The 18724-nt window shown below is 48.5% G+C and overlaps 6 protein-coding genes across 6 annotated transcripts; 4 read left to right on the top strand and 2 right to left on the bottom strand.

Moving 5' to 3' along the window:
• Nucleotides 1-39: 39 nt before the first annotated feature.
• Nucleotides 40-1789, bottom strand: TrAFT101_001105 (uncharacterized protein). Its single transcript, XM_024904940.2, has 3 exons — nucleotides 1548-1789; nucleotides 1371-1476; nucleotides 40-1304 (listed from the first exon to the last, which is right to left on the bottom strand). The coding sequence occupies exons 1-3, from the start codon at nucleotides 1556-1558 to the stop codon at nucleotides 507-509; spliced, it is 915 nt and encodes a 304-aa protein (XP_024765349.1). The 5' UTR covers nucleotides 1559-1789; the 3' UTR covers nucleotides 40-506.
• Nucleotides 1790-2582: 793 nt separating this feature from the next.
• TrAFT101_001104 (uncharacterized protein) lies at nucleotides 2583-5558 on the top strand. Its single transcript, XM_024905975.2, has 2 exons — nucleotides 2583-3209; nucleotides 3361-5558. The coding sequence occupies exons 1-2, from the start codon at nucleotides 3193-3195 to the stop codon at nucleotides 5348-5350; spliced, it is 2007 nt and encodes a 668-aa protein (XP_024765348.1). The 5' UTR covers nucleotides 2583-3192; the 3' UTR covers nucleotides 5351-5558.
• A 361-nt stretch (nucleotides 5559-5919) lies between these two features.
• Nucleotides 5920-7939, top strand: TrAFT101_001103 (uncharacterized protein). The gene is made up of 7 exons (XM_024901712.2): nucleotides 5920-7169; nucleotides 7248-7292; nucleotides 7349-7393; nucleotides 7456-7500; nucleotides 7562-7606; nucleotides 7661-7705; nucleotides 7759-7939. The coding sequence occupies exons 1-7, from the start codon at nucleotides 6095-6097 to the stop codon at nucleotides 7800-7802; spliced, it is 1344 nt and encodes a 447-aa protein (XP_024765347.1). The 5' UTR covers nucleotides 5920-6094; the 3' UTR covers nucleotides 7803-7939.
• Nucleotides 7940-8137: 198 nt separating this feature from the next.
• TrAFT101_001102 (uncharacterized protein) lies at nucleotides 8138-10324 on the bottom strand. Its single transcript, XM_024904939.2, has 4 exons — nucleotides 9787-10324; nucleotides 9433-9671; nucleotides 8636-9360; nucleotides 8138-8569 (listed from the first exon to the last, which is right to left on the bottom strand). Exons 1-4 carry the CDS (start codon nucleotides 9921-9923, stop codon nucleotides 8426-8428), a joined length of 1245 nt encoding a protein of 414 aa, XP_024765346.1. The 5' UTR covers nucleotides 9924-10324; the 3' UTR covers nucleotides 8138-8425.
• Nucleotides 10325-12744: 2420 nt separating this feature from the next.
• On the top strand, nucleotides 12745-13542 carry TrAFT101_001101 (uncharacterized protein; the record flags this gene model as incomplete). The annotated part of the gene is made up of 3 exons (XM_024907527.2): nucleotides 12745-13026; nucleotides 13109-13361; nucleotides 13421-13542. 3 exons carry the CDS (start codon nucleotides 12745-12747, stop codon nucleotides 13540-13542), a joined length of 657 nt encoding a protein of 218 aa, XP_024765345.1.
• Nucleotides 13543-14254: 712 nt separating this feature from the next.
• On the top strand, nucleotides 14255-18394 carry TrAFT101_001100 (uncharacterized protein). Its single transcript, XM_024903342.2, has 9 exons — nucleotides 14255-14669; nucleotides 14736-14821; nucleotides 14878-14970; nucleotides 15031-15456; nucleotides 15527-16095; nucleotides 16156-16428; nucleotides 16499-16603; nucleotides 16652-17283; nucleotides 17359-18394. Exons 1-9 carry the CDS (start codon nucleotides 14420-14422, stop codon nucleotides 17583-17585), a joined length of 2661 nt encoding a protein of 886 aa, XP_024765344.1. The 5' UTR covers nucleotides 14255-14419; the 3' UTR covers nucleotides 17586-18394.
• The last annotated feature ends 330 nt before the right edge of the window (nucleotides 18395-18724 follow it).

The following is an 18724-nucleotide window of genomic DNA, read 5'->3' as shown; positions in this document are numbered from 1 at the left end:
TCTGTCCAGAGGAAGAGAAATTACAGCTCGGTAAAATCTATGGATGCGAAATTTATTGCTGGGAAATATTCGAGATCCAGTTCGCTTATCTAATAAGTGGGGGTCGACAATCTCCAATGGCCTGTTGTTTGGCTGTGCCTCTATTACAGCAATTTGTTTTAAAAAAAGGTTATCTTCCAATCCAATTAACCATAGAACTGACGTAGAGCTGTATTAAGTATATGTCTAAGGTGCTCGCAAAGTACGTATATATACAAAACATTGAAAGAAGTCATGCTCTCGTCACCCCTTTCCCAACGCCGGTTGATGCCTTTTGCCATCTCGGAGGCTGCCGCAGCTAGGCTATTAAGCTGACTATTAATCTATTTTCCTTTTCTCGTTTTATTTTCAAAAATCATGCCCCTCTCGTTTTATCGATCGGCTTTGAAAACCTGGCGCATCTTTCTTCAAGGGCGCCTAGGCGTGTGTAATTGTTGTAACCAAGACAGGCTGAATCGAAGACTGCTTTACTGGCCCTTCTTGGCCTTCATAGCAGCCAACTTCTTCTCACGGCGTCTCCTGTGGGCATCGGCACCGGCCTCGGTGTCGAGCATGTAGTCCCACCAGCGGAAGCTGGAAGCGTAGTTGCCAATGAACTTTTCGTGGTGAACGTCGTGGTGCTCGGCGCCAGCCCAGACAGGCAGGAAGTGGCGCAAGCTCCAGGGGAAGTCGTAGCCGCTGTGGGCGTCGATGGCCTGGAAGAGACGGAGGGTGATCCAGATGTACATGGTCAGGAGGTGAAGCTTGCCGGTGATGGCGAGGACAAGGATGGGAGATCCGACGACACCGATACCGAGGAGACCAGTCTCAATGGGAGAAGCGTACTCAGCAGCCAAACCGAAAGGAGCAGAGTAAAGGTGGTGCATCTTGTGGATGCTTCTGTAGAGAGGGCCGTAGTGAAGAGTGCGGTGGAACCAGTAGTGCCAGGTGTCTTCCATGACGAAGAAGAGAGCAATCTGCCAAGCCATGGTGAAGACCGAGGGGAAAGGAATGCCGTAGTCCATGCCGAAGTAGGTGGCAATGGGGTGGAAGAACCAGATCTGAGGCAATTCGGCGGTGAAGTGGCTGATGAGGACGATGGCGGCGCAATCCCACTGCTCCTTCAAGGTGGGGATCTTCTGGTTCTGAATCTTGTACTTGTGGAAGTAAGGGATCTTGTCCATGATCATGAACGGAATGCAGCGGCCGAAGTAGATGATCTCGTGCATGAAGAAGCTGAGGAGACCGGTCGCCAGAGTATCGTTGTCCATCCACAGGTACCAAGCCTAAGTGAGAGACCCGAGTTAGGATTCATATTTTCGCAAAAATTCGAGGAAGAGAAAAAAACGTACCGCCCAGAGACGCTCAAACAAGTTCAAGTGAACATTGTATTTGCCAACTTCCTCGAGGACGTTGAAGTAGGTTTGCGTTTGGTTCAACGCGCCGAATGTCGCGTTCCTATAAAAAAAGTTGCGAGTTAGCCGTTGCCCAATCACCGTGTAGTTCGCTTTGCGGGAGCGTCTACTTACGCCACGTCCATGATTGCGGCCCAATTGTCGAGATGCTTGTACAAGAGGCTTCCAAGATATGCCGAGGGGGATGTAGAAGAAAAAAAGAAGAGAGAATTAAGGAGAGGACACAGGTGTAGATAAGGAGATGAGCTTGTCCAGCGCAAGTCTATTAGGGGACTCGCTGGTGGGGGCGGGAAGGGAGATTTTTATCGTTGGTTCGCAAAGTTGTGAACTTTTCATTGGCCCCTCCAGGCGACTAGTCAGGAGATGGGCTTTTTGGCCTACAAGCTAGAAGGTCGCAATGAGCCCACCTGGGAAAAGACATTCCGTGCTCTGCTCTGGGGATGCGAATCGGAATCACGACGGCCCGCATAGGCTTCGCCAGATTTGCAACGACGTGATAGGCTTCGTTGGGCTGAGCCGGGCGCTGATTGGCCGGATGGGTGGCGGCAGGCCCAGCTTGGTAGTGCTTTCCTGCATGGCCGCATTCGTATTCGGGTTAGCACGCCCAAAGAGGCGACTTTTTTGGCTGTAGCGGTTCGTTCTCGCAGCATAGGTACTTTCGTACCTGGACCTGCTGCAATTCCCACACACACCCATTTCCCAAGCTCGAGCTCTGAATCTGCCCATTTCATCTTATTTTGACCGCCACGCACAGGGGAGCGGCCGCCGCTCGGCATCTTTTGAGGAAGCGTTGCGGCATACAGGCATTGACTACTGTGCCAACTTGGGAATACAGTGCCTACCCCGGCTCTATATCTTACAAGTACCTAGAATTACGCTTCCAGAAGATGAGGCTGCCCAATGCTGCTGTCGCGCATGTACTTTGCACATGTATCTCGTCTGCTGAGCCAGGGTTGTGCTGCCAGCGTCCACTTTGGGCAGCCTTTGTTGTAGAGATTGATAGTGGCAGATCTAAGCTTGATGCCCGATAGTACAAGCACTACTAGTAGTACATTCTGTGTTTATTTTCAAGCTATGTCGTGGATATTGGGGTTGATAGTTGCTGTCGAGTTGCCGTACTTGCAAGTTGCTAGGCTGAACGACTTGCCCCTATTGGACAAACGCCTGCGTATAGCATTGGCAAAGGCGCAGAACCAGTGACATCACAGCCAATGGCAGCTTTCACAGCTGCGCTCAGCCATTGTCATTCATCATCAGCTCGCCTCCTTCATCGTCCTCAAATTATTCACACTTGTCGCCCCTATTTCTCTGCATGACGTGAGCTGTTCGATTTCGCTCCGAGTACGAGCCATCCAGCGATCTTCGCGCACGAATTCGAACTGCCCCGAAATATCTCTGTCTCAAGCTCCAGCAAAAAAAGAGGGAAAAAATCGGGCACAAATTTGCCCCACGCACATCGCATCAGAGACCAGAACCGCCCGCCTCCGCCTTTCATCGCAGAATCGAATGGATCGATAATAGCCAACTGTGCCCACCCGTTTGCGCTCTGCCCCTTCGGCCAGCTCTGCTCCCGGACGCTGCCTGTGGTGTGATGGTCTGACCATCGTCCGGACTCGACCCCACTCATAGCCCGGCCCAGCTCCAGCCGAGATCGATGCAGATTCAGCAAGGTTCTGATACCAGCACGGTGGTTAATCTGGCCCTGGTCTGATCATTTCACCGGCTCGTACGAAGGGCGAAGGGCCTACGATTTTAAACCATGTCGTTGGTGGCAGAGTGAGTTCCGCTTCTTGACCTTTTGCGGCTTGTTTGCCTGGCCCCTCCAATAGGATGGCTTGCTATTACCCAGATAGCATCACCAAGCAACTACCGCACATCTCCTCCGTATTACGCAGCTGTGTGCTGACTTGACACCCCTCTGCGCCAGCCAGGTGCGTCGCCTGGATGCGTACCTCGACCGCCTCCCTGTCCTGTCCGAGGAGACATCTGAAGATGGAGCTTCGGAAGCTGGGCACGTTTTCGCCACTGCAGAGGTGCTGGACGCTCCGCGACTCGACCAGTTGCTGCACATTATTCGCTCGCTGAGCACAACCTCTTCCTCAGAGCCGTTGCTCAACATCCAACGTGTGAAAATCCTCCTCAACGAATCTGGCATTGCTACGATTGCAGATGATGTCCATGGCGCTGCATCGGAAACCCCCGCACGAACCAAGACGCCATACGAGAACGAGATCGAGTGGCTCCTAGTCTCCAAAGCAACAGTCCAGGTCTATGGAGCTATCCTCAACACCTTGGTCGATCGCATCATCCCTCTTAGCGATGATATGTGGTATTGGGATGGGGTCTTGAGCTCCTACAGCTACAGCAGTATATACACCGTGCAGACATCTCCTCTACGGCTATGGGCCTGGTCGCTTGATATATATCAGGCCAGTCGGTCACGGCTACGCTCTTTGTCCGCAGCAGATGCTTCGGCTGAGCTTGTCGAGTCTACAAGATCCACTCTATCACAGCCATGGAGTAGATTCTATGGTGTTGTTCGAGAAAGTATCCGAGAGCACTCGTTTGCTAATCTCCAGCAAAAGGTGCTTTCTCCTGTTGCTTTATCTCGAGCCGAGGCCCGCCGGAAACAGGCACATCTGCGAAAGCTAAGAGAAATGACAGCCAGTGGCCTTGGAGTGCTCATGGACGAAGGGCTTCAGCTTGGGCATGACGACGAGAGAGCTGGAGTGCAGGATCATGAAGACCTCAAGGGCGTCGTCGAGCGAAGCGTAGCACTGATGGACATGGTCCTCAAAGAAGCAAGCAGTCTGGATATCAACATTCCCGACTTTGAAGAAAAAGTATTCGCAGGCGTCGAAGAAGATGCTGAGCTATCTGTCCACGTTGAAGAAGACATGACGCAATACCGTCCGAGCACGCTGGCTCGCCGTCTGCTTCAGATCATTGACAAGACTCTTCCTCAACATATTAACGCTATGCAGGTTCTCGCAGATGAAAACGGCCCACCCCCGGTTATTGTGCGATATTGGCTGCCTGCTCTGATTGGTCTCACCTCGTCTACAACTATCCTTAAGATCCTGGTCAATCGCAAGGCAGATATCATAGACTGGGTTGCGGATTTTGGTAGTACATTGCGAGATTTCTGGCTTAACTGGGTTGTTCAGCCGACCGAGAAGGTCATTAAGACTATACGGCACGACGAAACCAGCGAGATTGCGATTATGAGCAGGGATAGCCTCAAAGCTGACCGTGAGAGCTTGGAACGGATGGTTGTAGACTTTGCTACGGAGAAACCCCATTTTGCGGTTGGCAGCTCATCCATAACTGACGCCCAAATTGCTGAGATTCGCTCCAAGGTAGCTGAGGGTGATGTAACTCCAGTCTTGAAAGCATATGAGCAAGAACTGAGAAAGCCTTTTGTGGGTGCTGTTCGCGGTGACCTTGTCCGTTCTCTCCTGATCCAGGTTCAAAAGACAAAGGTTGATCTGGAGGTTGCTATGACGGGTATTGACTCGCTCCTGAAGAGCCAAGAACTTGTCTTTGGCTTTGTGGGATTAACTCCTGGCATCTTTGTCTCGGTTGGTGTCTTTCAGTATCTCCGCAACATCTTTGGTGGCCGATCCGGACGGCGCCACAGCAAAGCTTCTGGCAAGGCTATCCGCATCCTTCGAAACATTGACCGCATCCTGTCTGAGGCGAGGCCCACGGAGAACAACGTCTTGTCGTACAAGGATCACGGTCTTTTACTGTGCGAAGTTCACGTGCTTCGTAGTTTGGCTGGCAATTTGATGCCGGATAACCTGCAGAAGGAGTTTTTGGAGGATTTGGATGACCTGGCGAATGTCAAGGGGGTTCACATTCAAGCAAAGGCTTTGGAAAGAATTCGCTGGGCTTATGCCAGATGGATTAGGTAGAGCAGAGTAGCGAGCATGCAATTTTGAATGCTTAAAAGGGATTTTCAAGTCTAGAAAATACCTTTACTGTATTATTGCCGTGGATAGAAAGCAAGCAATAGAACATGTACCAACACGAGTTGATCATTTGTTTTTGTATACTTCTACTCATTTATAACGCTGTGCTCAATATGCGAACTATTCTATTGTTTTAGGTGCAGTGTGGTTGGACTGAGCGAAATTATAGAAGACATACTGCATACATTACAGTTTGAGTGTTGGCAAAATCTATAATAATATATTATGAGTAGGATTGATGTATATATGTGTGCGTATGTGTATATGAACTGAATTATAAACGCATCGTCAACTTGAGAGCATCGAGAAGCTTAGCTAGCAACGTCTTCGCCTTGCTACTTGTTAACCCTAGAGGCGATACGGGCTGAATCCCAGGCTTAATCCCAGGCTTAATCCCAGGCTGAATCTGAGGCATTGGATGTCCAGCAGAACCAATTAGATATGTAGTTACGTAGTATTGTAGCCGCAGTTCCGTGCGGGGTCCATCGCGCATTAATTTCACCATCTCCAGGCTGTAGTTCGAGGGACCAGAGCTTGAGCTTAAGTATTTCAGAAGGCCGCCATAATTCGTAAGAGGCTCTGGTTAATAATATTCACTGAGCGCAACGTAAGTCATACATTGAACGATCAAATCAAACCAGCCTATAAATTGGCACAACCGGAGCCACCTGTACCTGGAATCTCGTCATGGTGCCACGTCCACGGAGCAGTGATGACTTTCGGTTTGCCATCATTTGCGCACTGCCATCCGAGTACGATGCCGTCTACGATTCCCTCGATGACATTTGGGACAAGGATGAGGGTTTAGGCACGGCTACTGGCGACCCGCGTATTTATACTACGGGGCGAATAGGAAATTTACCTGTTGTTCTTGTCCTATTGCCAGGGATTGGCAAAAGGGAGGCGGCGAGCGGCGCTGTAGAGCTGCGTATGAGCTACCGCAATCTGGCTATCGCTTTTTTGGTTGGAATCTGCGGTGCTGTACCAAAACCTCACATTGGGACTGAGATCTTGCTCGGAGACATTATCATCAGCAGATCCCTGGTGCAATACGACTTTGGCCGGCAAAACCCCAATGGATTTGAGCGAAAGAATAATGTCGATGCTGCACTGGGCAGGCCTAATAAGAAGATTCGCGCTTTAACCGCGTTGCTCGGTACTCGCCCAGGCCGTGATGAGCTCGAAGGCAGCGCCCTGGAATACCTACAACAGCTTCAGACAAAGATGGCCAGCACTAAGCACCGAGGCATATACGACTACGTAGGAATTGCACATGACCAACTCTTTAATTCAAAGTATCGGCACAAACATCGAACCGAAGCCTGTGACATTTGTCAAGCTTGTCTCACTGACAATGATCCGGTCTGCAGCGAGGCGGCTGAACGAACATGCATAGAACTTGGATGTAGCGAGGGAGAATTAGTTAATCGAACTCAACTGCAGCAAAGACAGCAAGACGCCATTGATGCAGCTCCAGCTCTAAATGTGCATATAGGGACGTTTGGATCAGCCGACACCGTGATGCGATCAGCACAATCACGTGACATCATTGCGAAGAGAGAGAAGGTGATTGCATTCGAGATGGAAGGCGCCGGCGTGTGGGACGAGATACCCTGTATTATCGTCAAGGGAGCTAGCGATTATGCCGACTCACATAAACACAAAAAGTGGCAAGATTATGCGGCTGGGGTGGCGGCATCGACAGTAAAAGCCATACTTGGAAGTTATTTCCAGGAAGCACAAGAAAAGAAAACAACCCCCAGTGAGTATTTGCCCTCTATGAGAATTTTTCCCTTAGGGTTAGAAAAGCACGTATACATTAACTTCTATTGATCAATAGGCGGTAAACCTAGGCGGTTCGCTCGCAGCATTCGCTGTTACAAATGTCAGTGCCAGTGGCTCCCTTCATCTTATGCATAAGATTAACATCAAATAACATAGGCCTTGAATTTGGACATTACGCAAGCGCGCCTCACTGCTTTATATGTCAGTTTTAATTCTTCTTTTTATCTTACGGATAATACTAATACTTTTCTTCAATTGTATAGGTGGAGAATATGGGCATGGTGCATACGACCTTCACTGTCGTAAATGTCAGTGCTAGTTTCTCTTTTACCTTATGAACAACACTAATCATACTGATAAATGGTATAGGTGATGGATTTGGACATTATGATGATGAGCCTCACTGCTATAAGTGTCAGTCTTAGTGCTTCCCCTTATGAATGATACCAGGACTAATACAAGGTATAGGTGGTGAAGTTGGATTTTACAACAATAAGTCTCACTGTTATTATTGTCAGTGTTTAAGCCTCCCTCATCTTTACGAATATTAATATTAAATAATATAGGCCATGAATTTGGGCATTATGCCAAAAACTGCCCAATGCGATAACTAGTAACTTTTATTTCACCTCAATCGGTAGTTTACGCTTGAGAACATGACTGCATTTAGCAATTTGTCAGTGGATAAGTCATTTTAGACTATATACTAGAGCGACAGTTTAATAAAACTCGATAGATTACGGGAAATCTCTTCACAAACTTAAGATATCGCATAGATAACAAGAGAGACTGATGTAATGTTGTAGATTTATGATTTGGCGTATATGGGACTTGAGCTATAAGTAGTGAATCGTTGGTTATAATAGGGAAGCATCCATCAGTGTGTCTAATACATGTAATAAATAAAGCATGAAAGCATCCCCGAAACAATCTGCTACGTATAAATGCTCATACTATTGCTGATGCTGCTTGATGATCTACTATATTTTGTTTAATCAACCCCTATGTCTAAATGCTGTTGACTATGCTAAATGCTAATTATGCTGTTTTAGAATGCAATATCAAAGAAGACGCTTTGTTGAAAGCGCTTCGAGTATATCTGCCCATATTGCGCCATACCCTCCATACCCTTTTGCCTACTCTAGCCGTAATTATTATTGTGTATAAATGCAAGATTGAAAATCAAACGGATATAAATATAAAGAGAAAGAGAAAGCAAAACTATGACGTGATTTATGCTTCACTATCACTGATAGGTGCTTGCTTCTCTTTGAGGTCCTTGAGGCAAGGAGCAACAAACATTTCGCCAGTAACGACGCGGTGTATCGTCCTTAGGCTGACGACAATCCAGAGAAGGACGACTATGAGAGAGATGATCTGTGTCTTTTGTTAGAAAGAGAAAGAGAGAAAAAAAAAAAAGAGTCAGAGACAGATAGAACGTACAGTAGTTATATACTTGAAAAACTCGCTTCCCAGATTCTGCCACAGAGCGCTGGTGCAAGTTGCCCACACGCCCAGCGGGAAAGTAAATCCCCACCAGCCCATGTTGAAGGGGAACGACCGCGTGGTTCTCAAGATGATGAGAGCGAAGCACACCCAAGCCAGGGCGAAGCCCCACATAACGATACCGAAGAAGATGCCGAGGAAGTAGAGGAACTCGGCGCCGCGGGTGGGATCAACGCCAGCGACGTGGAACATCTCCGTGTGAGGGATGACCTTGAGGGCGACCCTGCCGAGCTGCTGGATGCCGAAGCCGCCCTGGCCAAGGGGTCCGACGGGAAGGAAGACGGAGACGATGACCTCTCGCGGCGGCAGCGAGTGGACGGTCAGACGGTGGAAATAGAGGGCCATGACGCAGGCGGAGAGGGCCTGGCCGATGCCCCAGAGGACGTAGGAGACGACGAGCGTGGCATAGGCGTGGCTGATGGAGGGGAGGGCTTCAGCGACGATGCCGCCAGTAGCTGCTGCGACGACGGCCGGGACGATGGGCAGGAGGAGCGCGGCCGTGGTCTCGCTGAGGCCGGGGCGGTGGCGGTGCATGACGATGAAGGGCATGGAGATTGCGGTTGCGAATGAGACGAGGACGTCGATCCACCAGAAGGCCCAGGCGAGGTAGACGAGCCAGGGGCCCCATTGGGCGCAGGAGAAGATCATCATGTTGATGATTGCTGGGGGTTGCGTGTGTTAGTCGTGATGATTTTGAAATTTAGACATGTCAAAGGATTGAGAAAAAAACATACTTGCAAAGCCCATCGGGAAGCAGCCCAGGAAGAGAGATTGTGCAGGGTGAGAAATCATGGCGCCCCAAATCTCCGGGTAGATGGTGTATCGTAGTAGGGAGATTGTGAAGAAGATTGTGAAGAGGAGGATGTTGAGGGCGAAGAAGATGTAGGAGATGATGTGTAGCCAGTAGCCGTTCCAGGGGAGGTTGTGGAGGAGGATGGAGACGATGCCTGTGCCCATGTTGACGGCGAACCATCTGTTTGATATTGTGTTAGTTGAGGTTGACATCAAATGTCATGTAAGTGTGTGTGGTGTAAATAGCAGCATATAAGTGTGTCATGCAGTACAAGTACACACAGGCGACAACTTACGATGGAGTAAAGTTGCGGACGATTCTCCGCCAGCCACGGTTATTCTTGCAAAGCCTTTGAGAACATGAGTCGTCGTGGTTAGCTGCGACTTGGTTGTCTGCGGCGGGCGTGGATGCCCCGGCGGTTGCTATCGCCATGATTGAGAAACAGAGGTGGTCGAAATAATGCAACCCGGTATCAAGTTGAAGAGTCCAAAGACGATTCAAATGCTGTTTTGAATGAGACCTGGGGAAAAAAAAAAAAGCTGGAAAGAGGCTTTGGCAGCTTCCGTTTATATATAGTAGATGTATAATTAGATTTGATGACGAAATGGTTCCTTTTTCCCGTTCCGTAAACTCATAAACGTCGGGCACCGGGGCTTGACCTGTATGGTTGCAAAAGCCCACTAAAAAAAAGAGATGCCGTTTGGTAGGCGGAGGTCTCTCGGAGAGCCGGTAGCGTAGTTTGCCGGAATAGCTGAGCCGAAAAGGGTGGCAGACAGATCTGATTTGTTACGCGTGCACGTTGGTTTAGACAACTCAGTCGCCGATTATTGCTAAGATGAGAACCTGAGTTTTGTCTCTTTTTCACAGTTGTAATGCCTTCTTTGTTATGGAAATTGGAACAGTGGCAACAATTCATGAGGATGAGCTGTTGCATTTAAGTCTAGACGGTTCTCTACAAGCCAGTCATATGATTCACACGTTTGCCGCACCGATTCCCATTTTTCAGCTACGGCCTTGCCTGTCCCGTTTTTTTTTTCACATGGAGAAAAAAAAAATTAACGGCTTGTATCCACCAATCTCGAAGTTCTAGAAGGGGGCACTCGGCAGCCGCATTTCTTCTTCTGTTTCCGGTGTGGTTGGCCGCTCTGCACGTCTGACATAAGGCTTGCTGGGTGGCTCTTATTCGCTGAAGGAGCTCGGCATCGGCCGTGAGGAGCGGCTCTCGGGGGATTCGGATTGCTCGGGCCACGGGCCGATACGCGACGAAACTGGCACGCTGGAGATGCTTTTACAAGGTGCATTGGACGGAGATGCATTTCTCCTTACTACTTATTCGCCCTTTTTTACTACTTTCTAGATTTCATATTGAGGCTGTGACGCCGACGGGCATCGGAGCGGATAGAGAGATATGTAGATGACGGTGCCGAGGCCTTGTTAGAAGATGGAATTGCACCAGACATCCAACGAGATGGCATATGCAAACACTCCTTGAGCGGCTAATGCGCTTTGACGTGCAAGCCATCAGATAACGGAATCTCTTGGCATCTACCACTACTAGCAATCCTCTCTCACAGGTGCCTTGGGACCTGGGGCTGTGGGTTTTACTTCCCCGCATATAGAACCCTCCATATAAGATGGCGGACCGTCGGCGCAAGAGTTCTTGCTAGTGTAGAAATCGATGAGCTTGTTGTAGCTGCGAGTCAGTATCCATGGCTTGGTGCTTGGGAAAGATAAACAATCGTCGCCTCTTGGGTACTTGTGCGGGCGAGGAAACCTTTGCAATAGGGAGTTTACTTGCCCATGCGCGAAGATGGGGATTCTCTCAAAGTTTCTTCACAGTCAGATTTGCTCAAGAGAAGCTGCCTCTTGGTCGTTTTTGATTGACCAAGCCAAACGAAGCTGGGCGCAAAGCTCTCATTGATGCAAGCACTTAAGAGCGCTGTGGGAGCTTGAAACGAGCAATTGAATTGGCTATTCCCCACAGCGTATGTGAACGCGACGAGCATTTCATACACAACATCATAGCTCAACTTCTTTGACTACACAATGCTCAGGTGCCATGCTCATACTCTGACTTGGTCACACGCAATAGTTTCTTATTCTGCTAAGAACTTACTATGTAAATGTATGTACTGAATGAAAGTCTACTGTTTTACTTTTGGGTTTTGCCCACTGCTGCTGAATTTCCGTAAAGGCCGTCGGCAAGCGGGCGTAGAGCGGCTATCGGCGGCGGCTACCGGAGATGTCTGGGTACCTTACCTTTGTACCTCCCTCCTTGCCGTATCTTACCTAAGACAGTGTCTCGAGCTAAGTGTCAATAACGGCTACGGTGTACTTTCCTCTTTGCTCTCTCTCTCTCTCTTTTCCTTTTCCCTTTTTTTTTTTCACTTTAAAATAGCGATAGACGGCTCAGGGGTGCTCCGTAGATAAGGACAAAAGATAAGCAAGGACAGGAGAAGGTTCAGATTGCTGACCCCTTTTCACTTACGAGCCGTAAGCTCAGCCATCGAAAATCCTCCTACGCTCCGTCTTGAGTTTTTACAGTAGTAGCGTCTTGGTAGCATAGCGCTACTGCGGCGCTGTGCTATCGGGTTTCATGGCCCCACGCTCAGCGGGAACTTTGCAAATCGCATCGCAAAACATTTCAAACACCGTCTCAAATCTTGAAATCTCGATAGCCTGTCGCAATGCGCCCATTAAGACCATTGCATACCAAAAGTGCATGACCAGAGTCCGGAGATAGAATGCCGATCTTTTTGAGAGATGGGAGAATCTGATGTCCCCTCCTGCTGTCACCATCCGATCAATTGATGGCTGCCTCTGTCCGTTCGCTTTGTGTCATCGCCCGCTGCTCCGCTTAAACCATGGCTGGCCATTACGCGCTCTTAGCGTCCTATTGTCCAACCAGATTGTGCAAAACGTGCGCAACGTAATCCACCGATGGTTGCCAGGTGTATCCGTCCCTCGTACCTGCGATCTTCGCCCTTCCCTTTTTTCGTGTGGCTTGGAGTGACGAGGATTTCGCTGGCCGACACCGGGTCCTTATCCACCGTCGGGGGTTACGCTCAGCTGACCTGACGCGAGAGACACTGTCCATCCCCGCTCCAGTCGGTGTGTCGTCTTGGCTGTGCATCTTCGATAACTGTGATAAATGTCCCCATTGCATCGTCCTCTCATATCGTCCCAATAGATCGCCAATAGCCCATACATATCCACCCACGCAATTCGTCTTTCATATAGCATCTCATCAATCATGGCCATGAATGTCGTGTCAAGCAGCCACGCGCTCGGTGTTGTGGGCGACGTCGTAGCGCAACGGGAGAAGGATCTTTTTGAAGAGCTCGTAATGGCGCTCAAGGAAGGCCTTGGTCCATCGTCTGGGTTGACGTCCGAGGATGTCGACGTTGGCTACCTGATGGAGCTGATGCGAGCATATGACGGTGGCGACATGCAATGGTCCAAGTATGCCTTCGGCGATGCTAGCAGAGGCTACACTCGTAACCTTGTTGATGAGGGAAATGGCAAGAGCAACCTGGTAGGTCATGTCTTGAGGTCCACCTCGGGGGGTGGTGCAATATCACTCGAAGCCATCGGTATATTGACAAAGAGCGAAACAGCTTGTACTTGTTTGGTCTCCAGGAAAGGGAAGCCCCATCCACGACCACGGAAACGCACACTGCCTCATGAAGATACTGCGCGGAGATCTCACTGAGACCCGCTATGCTTTCCCAGAAGACGACGAGCCCGAAGGACCGATGACTGTCATCTCCGAAAAGACATATAGAGAAAACCAAGTGACGTACATGGCCGACGAGCTTGGTCTCCATAGAGTATCCAACCGTGGTAGCGACTTCGCTGTGTCCTTACACCGTAAGTTCTTCATCTGGCACCGCAACACTTGTCATGGACCCAACTAAAGAACTCTCCAGTGTATACTCCTCCCAACGTCGCTAGACAGGGCTGTCACATCTTTGACGAAAAGACTGGCCGGAGAAGCCATGTGCCTGGCTGCATGTACTTTTCAGCCTATGGCCGCGTGTTGAAGGAGTAGCAAGCATCGCAACGTTTGCATCGGGCATGGCGATATGGCGTTCGGTATTTCTCGTTGTTTTGTTCCCTAGATTGAATCCTGTCGTTTAGTTTCTGCTTCTGGGTATTCTTGTATAGCATCTGCTGCGTTCATCCACAGCAGGTGGAGAGGCGGTCCTCATCGACGGCCTTGGTGGAGAAGCATAGCGTTTTTTGTACCAAATGAAAGGCCTCATCTCACAGAAGCTCGCCTGCCCCAGTGAAGCGTAGAGAAGAGTGTAGTTGGAAGAGGAGAGAGGACTGGTCGCATGTCGTTGATATTACTGCTTGAATCCGCAGAGCCATCGATTGCGTGATTGCAGCTAGACCTAAATGGGGACAGCTTGGAGTGCTCCTCTGAGCGGATCTCGGCGCTCTATTTTTGTATGGCAGTACGAGAGTACATGTCAAACTGCTTAGTCACTTCTCGCTACAAGTGTCAGACTACCACCTCAATTCTACTGCAGTAGGTAGTCCCTGAAACTAGTACTGCCAATAAAGGGTGTTGGGCGTTGTCAAAGGGAGCAGTATAGCCTATGCAGAATATTTTGAGAAGTTGTTTCGCTGATTTTTAGAAGCTTGTATACGATATCTCCAACTGCCTCAAGTAGAGCTATTTGGCTGTTGTATCGCTTTGCTTCTGCTGATGGCTCGCTTGTCACATGACCTCGCGTTATCGTTATTTGCACTTAGACGCGCCAAGTGACTTGAAGCTGCTCATCATAGAAGTGACAAAAAAAAGGATAGAGGTGCTCAGCTATAGACAAACACTTTGTTTCAATATCGTCAATCTTCAAGAGTTTACGTCGTATTTTATTATTTATTTCATATCGCCTATAATTTTAAAATCGATTTTCAATATGCCTCCTCGTCGCAAGCGCCCCGCCGCAGAGGCCACCGATATTATCGATCTCACTGGAGATGCCATCCAGCCCGCTCATAAACGCCCTGCTTTATCATCCTCGCAATCTGGTGTATCATCTGGTGCAACAAGTCGCCAGAGGACCGAGGCAATTCCTTCGTCTTTCCAGCCGTCAACCCAAGACCCAGACTATTTAGATCTGACGCAAGAAGACGACACATTTGACAGGGAGCTCTACGGTACTTTTGGTTCGTTTGCCTCGATAATAATTATTCTAGCATAGTGTTAATATTGACCCAATTAACCTCTTATAGATGGCAAAATTGTGGGCGTGAGGTACTACAATGGCTATGCCTCTCCTGGTGAAGCTGTCTTATGCCAGAGAGAGCCGAGAAATCAGGTAAATTGTTCTCATTCATGTAGACTCATCGTGTTACTGTGCTGATCGGACGATAGTACGACTCCAATGCAATTCGAATAGACAACGTTCTCCATCAGCAAATAGGTCATTTACCTCGCAAAATCGTCGAGAAGCTGGCACACTATATTGTGAGTTTTGCATCATTGGCTACCCTGATTATTGCTTACTCTGCGTCTAATCTTAAATAGGACTCTGGAGATATTACTGTTGAAGGCCAAATCATAGGGGAGAAGTCCTATTATGATTGTCCTATTAGACTGTCGTTTTACGGTCCCAGCAACCCTGTAGAGCGTACCAGAATCGAGAATGCTCTAAAGGCAGATAAATTTGTCAAGGCTACCCAACTGAAACAAACCAGGAAAGCTGCCGAAGCTCATAGAGTGGCGCTTGGGCTGCATCAAACGATTTCTACCGCCGGTTTTGGTTCAAGCCAGCAGCCAGGGGCACCTGAAGTATCTCTGGAAGAACTCCTCAAGTCCAGCGATGCGGTCGAATTCCGCAAAGGGGGCGATGCCATCAAGACGCTGGCCAAGGGTGAAGAGGAACTGTCAAAGATGCCGCAGGCTGAGCAACCTAAACAGCTGAAATCTACGCTGCTGCCGTACCAACTACAGGTATACTTGAACATTCATGCTTTTTTTTTTTTTTTTTTTTCAGCAAGTTCAAGGCTAATGTCATACACAGGGGTTGGCCTGGATGCAATCCAAAGAGGACCCGCAACTCCCACCAGTTGGATCAGATGCTGTCACTCAACTATGGAAACGCGATAGCAAGGGTCGATACTGGAATGTTGCGTCCGATTTCATCACCTCGAAAGCGCCAACGCTATTTTCCGGCGGTATTCTTGCTGATGATATGGGCTTGGGAAAGACTCTCCAAATCATCAGCTTAATTCTTGCGGGTGGCCCTGGCTCAACCCTGATTGTTGCTCCGGTTAGCGTGATGAGCAATTGGGAGCAACAAATTCGAAGACACGTTAAAGAGGAGCATCAGCCAAATATCCTTGTATATCATGGTGCTAGGAAAGTGGCTGGCAAAGACCTCTTGGGATACGACGTTGTCATCACTAGCTACGGCACGCTTGCCAAAGAGCTGGATGAAGGTGGAAGCAAGACTCTACTGAGCCAAAAGAAGAATTGGCGGCGAGTTGTGCTCGATGAAGGACACACAATAAGGAATGTAAAGACAAAGGTGGCTCTGGCCGCAAGCGAGTTAAACGCCCAATCTCGCTGGGTTCTGACTGGAACTCCCATGTGAGCATCAACTCATCCTATGCTTACAATCTTTGGCACTCTATACTGACTTGTTACTAGCGTCAATTCTGTCAAAGATCTCCAGTCCTTGGTAAAATTCTTGCACATCACCGGAGGCATTGAGCAGCCCGAGATATTCAACACAACAATCACTCGAAAGTTAATGTCGGGTGAGCGCAGTGCAGAAGCAATTCTGCAATCGTTGATGCAAGATATCTGCCTTAGGCGAAAGAAAGACATGAAATTTGTTGATCTCAAGCTCCCCAAGAAGACTGAATATCTACACCGAATCACATTTCTCCCAGAAGAGAAGTCTAAATACGATGCTCTACTGTATGCCGACCCAATTAATCTCACACTCAAGATGGTTGTTTCTAAGGACTTTGTATTAACTGGCGGATAGATCTGAAGCCAAAGGTGTTTTGGAAGAATACCAGGCTAAATCACAAAATGGTCAAAAGGGCCGTTTCCAAAACGTCTTGGAGCGTCTTTTGCGACTCCGGCAGTCGTAAGTAGCCCGCTGATTGCATATTTTTGCCAGACTAACTCGTTTAAGCTGTAATCACTGGACTCTCTGCAAAGCGCGGATTGATGATTTGATGCAATTGCTCAAAGATCAAGACGTCGTACCTTTGACTGAGAAAAATCGAGCATTGCTTCAACAAGCGCTTCGGTTGTATATTGATAGCCAAGAGGATTGTGCAATCTGTTACGATACACCTACTAACCCAGTGATTACAAATTGCCAGCACGTTTTCTGTCGGCACTGCATTACTAAAGCAGTCCAGCTGCAAGGAAAATGCCCAATGTGTCGCAACCCGCTGACCGAGGACAATTTCCTAGAGCCAGCTCCCGAAGGTACTTTCGATATAAATCTTGATACAGACACGCAGAGTTCAAAGACAGAGGCGATGCTACAAATCGTGCGGGCGACATTGAAGAATGAAGGATCCAAGATTGTCATCTTTTCCCAGTGGACATCATTCCTCGACATTGTGCAGAAGCAGCTCGAAAACGCAGGATTGACGTACTGTAGAATCGATGGAAACATGAGTGCAGAGAAGCGCGATAAGGCAATCGATGCCCTCGACAACGATTCTGAGACTCGAATTATGCTCGCCAGTCTGGCAGTCTGCAGTGTGGGACTCAACCTTGTTTCTGCGGACACAGTGATCTTGTCTGATAGCTGTAAGTCTCTCCTTTTACCCGGTATCTAACCCTTCAGCCGCTGTGGCGAATGGATACTTATATGTACTTTGACAGGGTGGGCTCCAGCGATTGAAGACCAAGCGGTTGATCGAGTGCATCGCCTTGGCCAAACACGCGAGACGAAGATATGGCGTCTCATTATGGAAGGGACCGTTGAAGAACGAGTGCTGGATGTTCAACAAGAGAAGCGTGATCTTGTCAACAAGGCATTCCAAGAGAAGGGTTCCACGAAGAAATCCAAAGACACTAGAATGGGAGACGTACTGAAGCTACTTTCTTGAGTGTTTGGCCGGCACATGTTGGTTCCCACTATGCACAGAAAGCCATCTCCATATGCAACATGTCCATTTCTAAGCACACCAGGCCCAGACAAGGCCTTTTCCAATACGCTATTGCGGCATCAGGGACCCCATCATGTCAACAAAGCGGGCTGACGCAACGGGGATGCGGCCAATGCGGCGAATACAGTACTCTGATACCGATTATCTGATCAATTGGACCTGATGGCAATCCACCAATTTTTTTTCGGAATCAGCTAATTTTACTATAACCCATTGGGATTATAGCAGTAATATTAGTTTCCGAGATAAAGTGCTTACACTTGAGTGAGTCAACACCAACTAAGTTGTACATTTATGAGATATGATCAAACGGGCATAAAACATTAGCTAGGTCAAGCAGGCTATATAGGTATGTGATAGGGACTACTGCGACTAGATAGCGAGGGAATTTTTCAAAACGTCGCATCATACCTGTACATACATATCTATAAGAGGATAACAAAATCTCCTGTGGCCGGAAGCTGTGAGCAAATTCCCGCGACTTGCTCGGTTTCTCGGTCACTCAGTCAGAGAGCTCGTCGCCCCTCTTTGTGAATTTTGTCTTTTTCAACAGAAACGTCAATTGGTTAGCTAGAGGCTGGAAATTACCGAAATAGGAAACTAACATGGGCTGTATCGAGTTGGCTAACCTGTTAGAGAGAAAACACTACGATCCTGGAATAGGATAACGGGCGCATTGATTACACGCCACCGAGTGAGTTATAGGCCTACTCAGCTCAGTACATATTGGGTTGCAGAACCATTACTCAGCGCATGGCAGACTATTGGTCTTGAGCAGCCAAGTAGGTATCTCGCTTATCTTGGTTCTTAGCGCGCATTTACGCGGAGAGGTTTTCCTTCTTTGAGCTTGACGCATGTACTATTTTGTCCTGTGGAAGATGCGTCGAAGTTTACTAAACATTGAGGACTTACAAATCGAGGCGTGTTTAGGATACACTAACGTTTTTCAGCCCCGAGAGGATGTGGAGAGGCTAGGATGAAGGTTGAAAGATTTGGGCGGTAGACAGTAGTCTATTGACAATATCTATATACTATATAAAGTTGGATATCCAACCTTTCATAGACCATAGACTTGGCGT

This window comes from Trichoderma asperellum, chromosome 1 (genome assembly GCF_020647865.1).
Source record: "Trichoderma asperellum chromosome 1, complete sequence".
Lineage (NCBI taxonomy): Eukaryota > Fungi > Ascomycota > Sordariomycetes > Hypocreales > Hypocreaceae > Trichoderma > Trichoderma asperellum.
The sequence above is the reverse complement of the archived record's forward strand: the minus strand, read 5'-3'. Positions and strand labels throughout refer to the sequence as shown.

Bases quoted from the DNA above. Each gene is read 5' to 3' on its own strand.
- TrAFT101_001102 (XM_024904939.2), bottom strand. From the start codon at position 9,923: ATGGCGATAGCAACCGCCGGGGCATCCACGCCCGCCGCAGACAACCAA. The intron at 9,361-9,432 runs GTATGTTTTTTT...CGCAACCCCCAG, and splicing joins CTTCCCGATGGGCTTTGCAA to CAATCATCAACATGATGATC. The intron at 8,570-8,635 runs GTACGTTCTATC...CAAAAGACACAG, and splicing joins TTTTCAAGTATATAACTACT to ATCATCTCTCTCATAGTCGT.
- TrAFT101_001100 (XM_024903342.2), top strand. From the start codon at position 14,420: ATGCCTCCTCGTCGCAAGCGCCCCGCCGCAGAGGCCACCGATATTATC. The intron at 16,429-16,498 runs GTATGCCGACCC...ACTGGCGGATAG, and splicing joins TCTAAATACGATGCTCTACT to ATCTGAAGCCAAAGGTGTTT. The intron at 17,284-17,358 runs GTAAGTCTCTCC...GTACTTTGACAG, and splicing joins AGTGATCTTGTCTGATAGCT to GGTGGGCTCCAGCGATTGAA.
- TrAFT101_001105 (XM_024904940.2), bottom strand. The intron at 1,305-1,370 runs GTACGTTTTTTT...TCTCTCACTTAG, and splicing joins TGTTTGAGCGTCTCTGGGCG to GCTTGGTACCTGTGGATGGA.
- TrAFT101_001103 (XM_024901712.2), top strand. From the start codon at position 6,095: ATGGTGCCACGTCCACGGAGCAGTGATGACTTTCGGTTTGCCATCATT. The intron at 7,170-7,247 runs GTGAGTATTTGC...ATTGATCAATAG, and splicing joins AGAAAAGAAAACAACCCCCA to GCGGTAAACCTAGGCGGTTC. The intron at 7,293-7,348 runs GTCAGTGCCAGT...CAAATAACATAG, and splicing joins CAGCATTCGCTGTTACAAAT to GCCTTGAATTTGGACATTAC.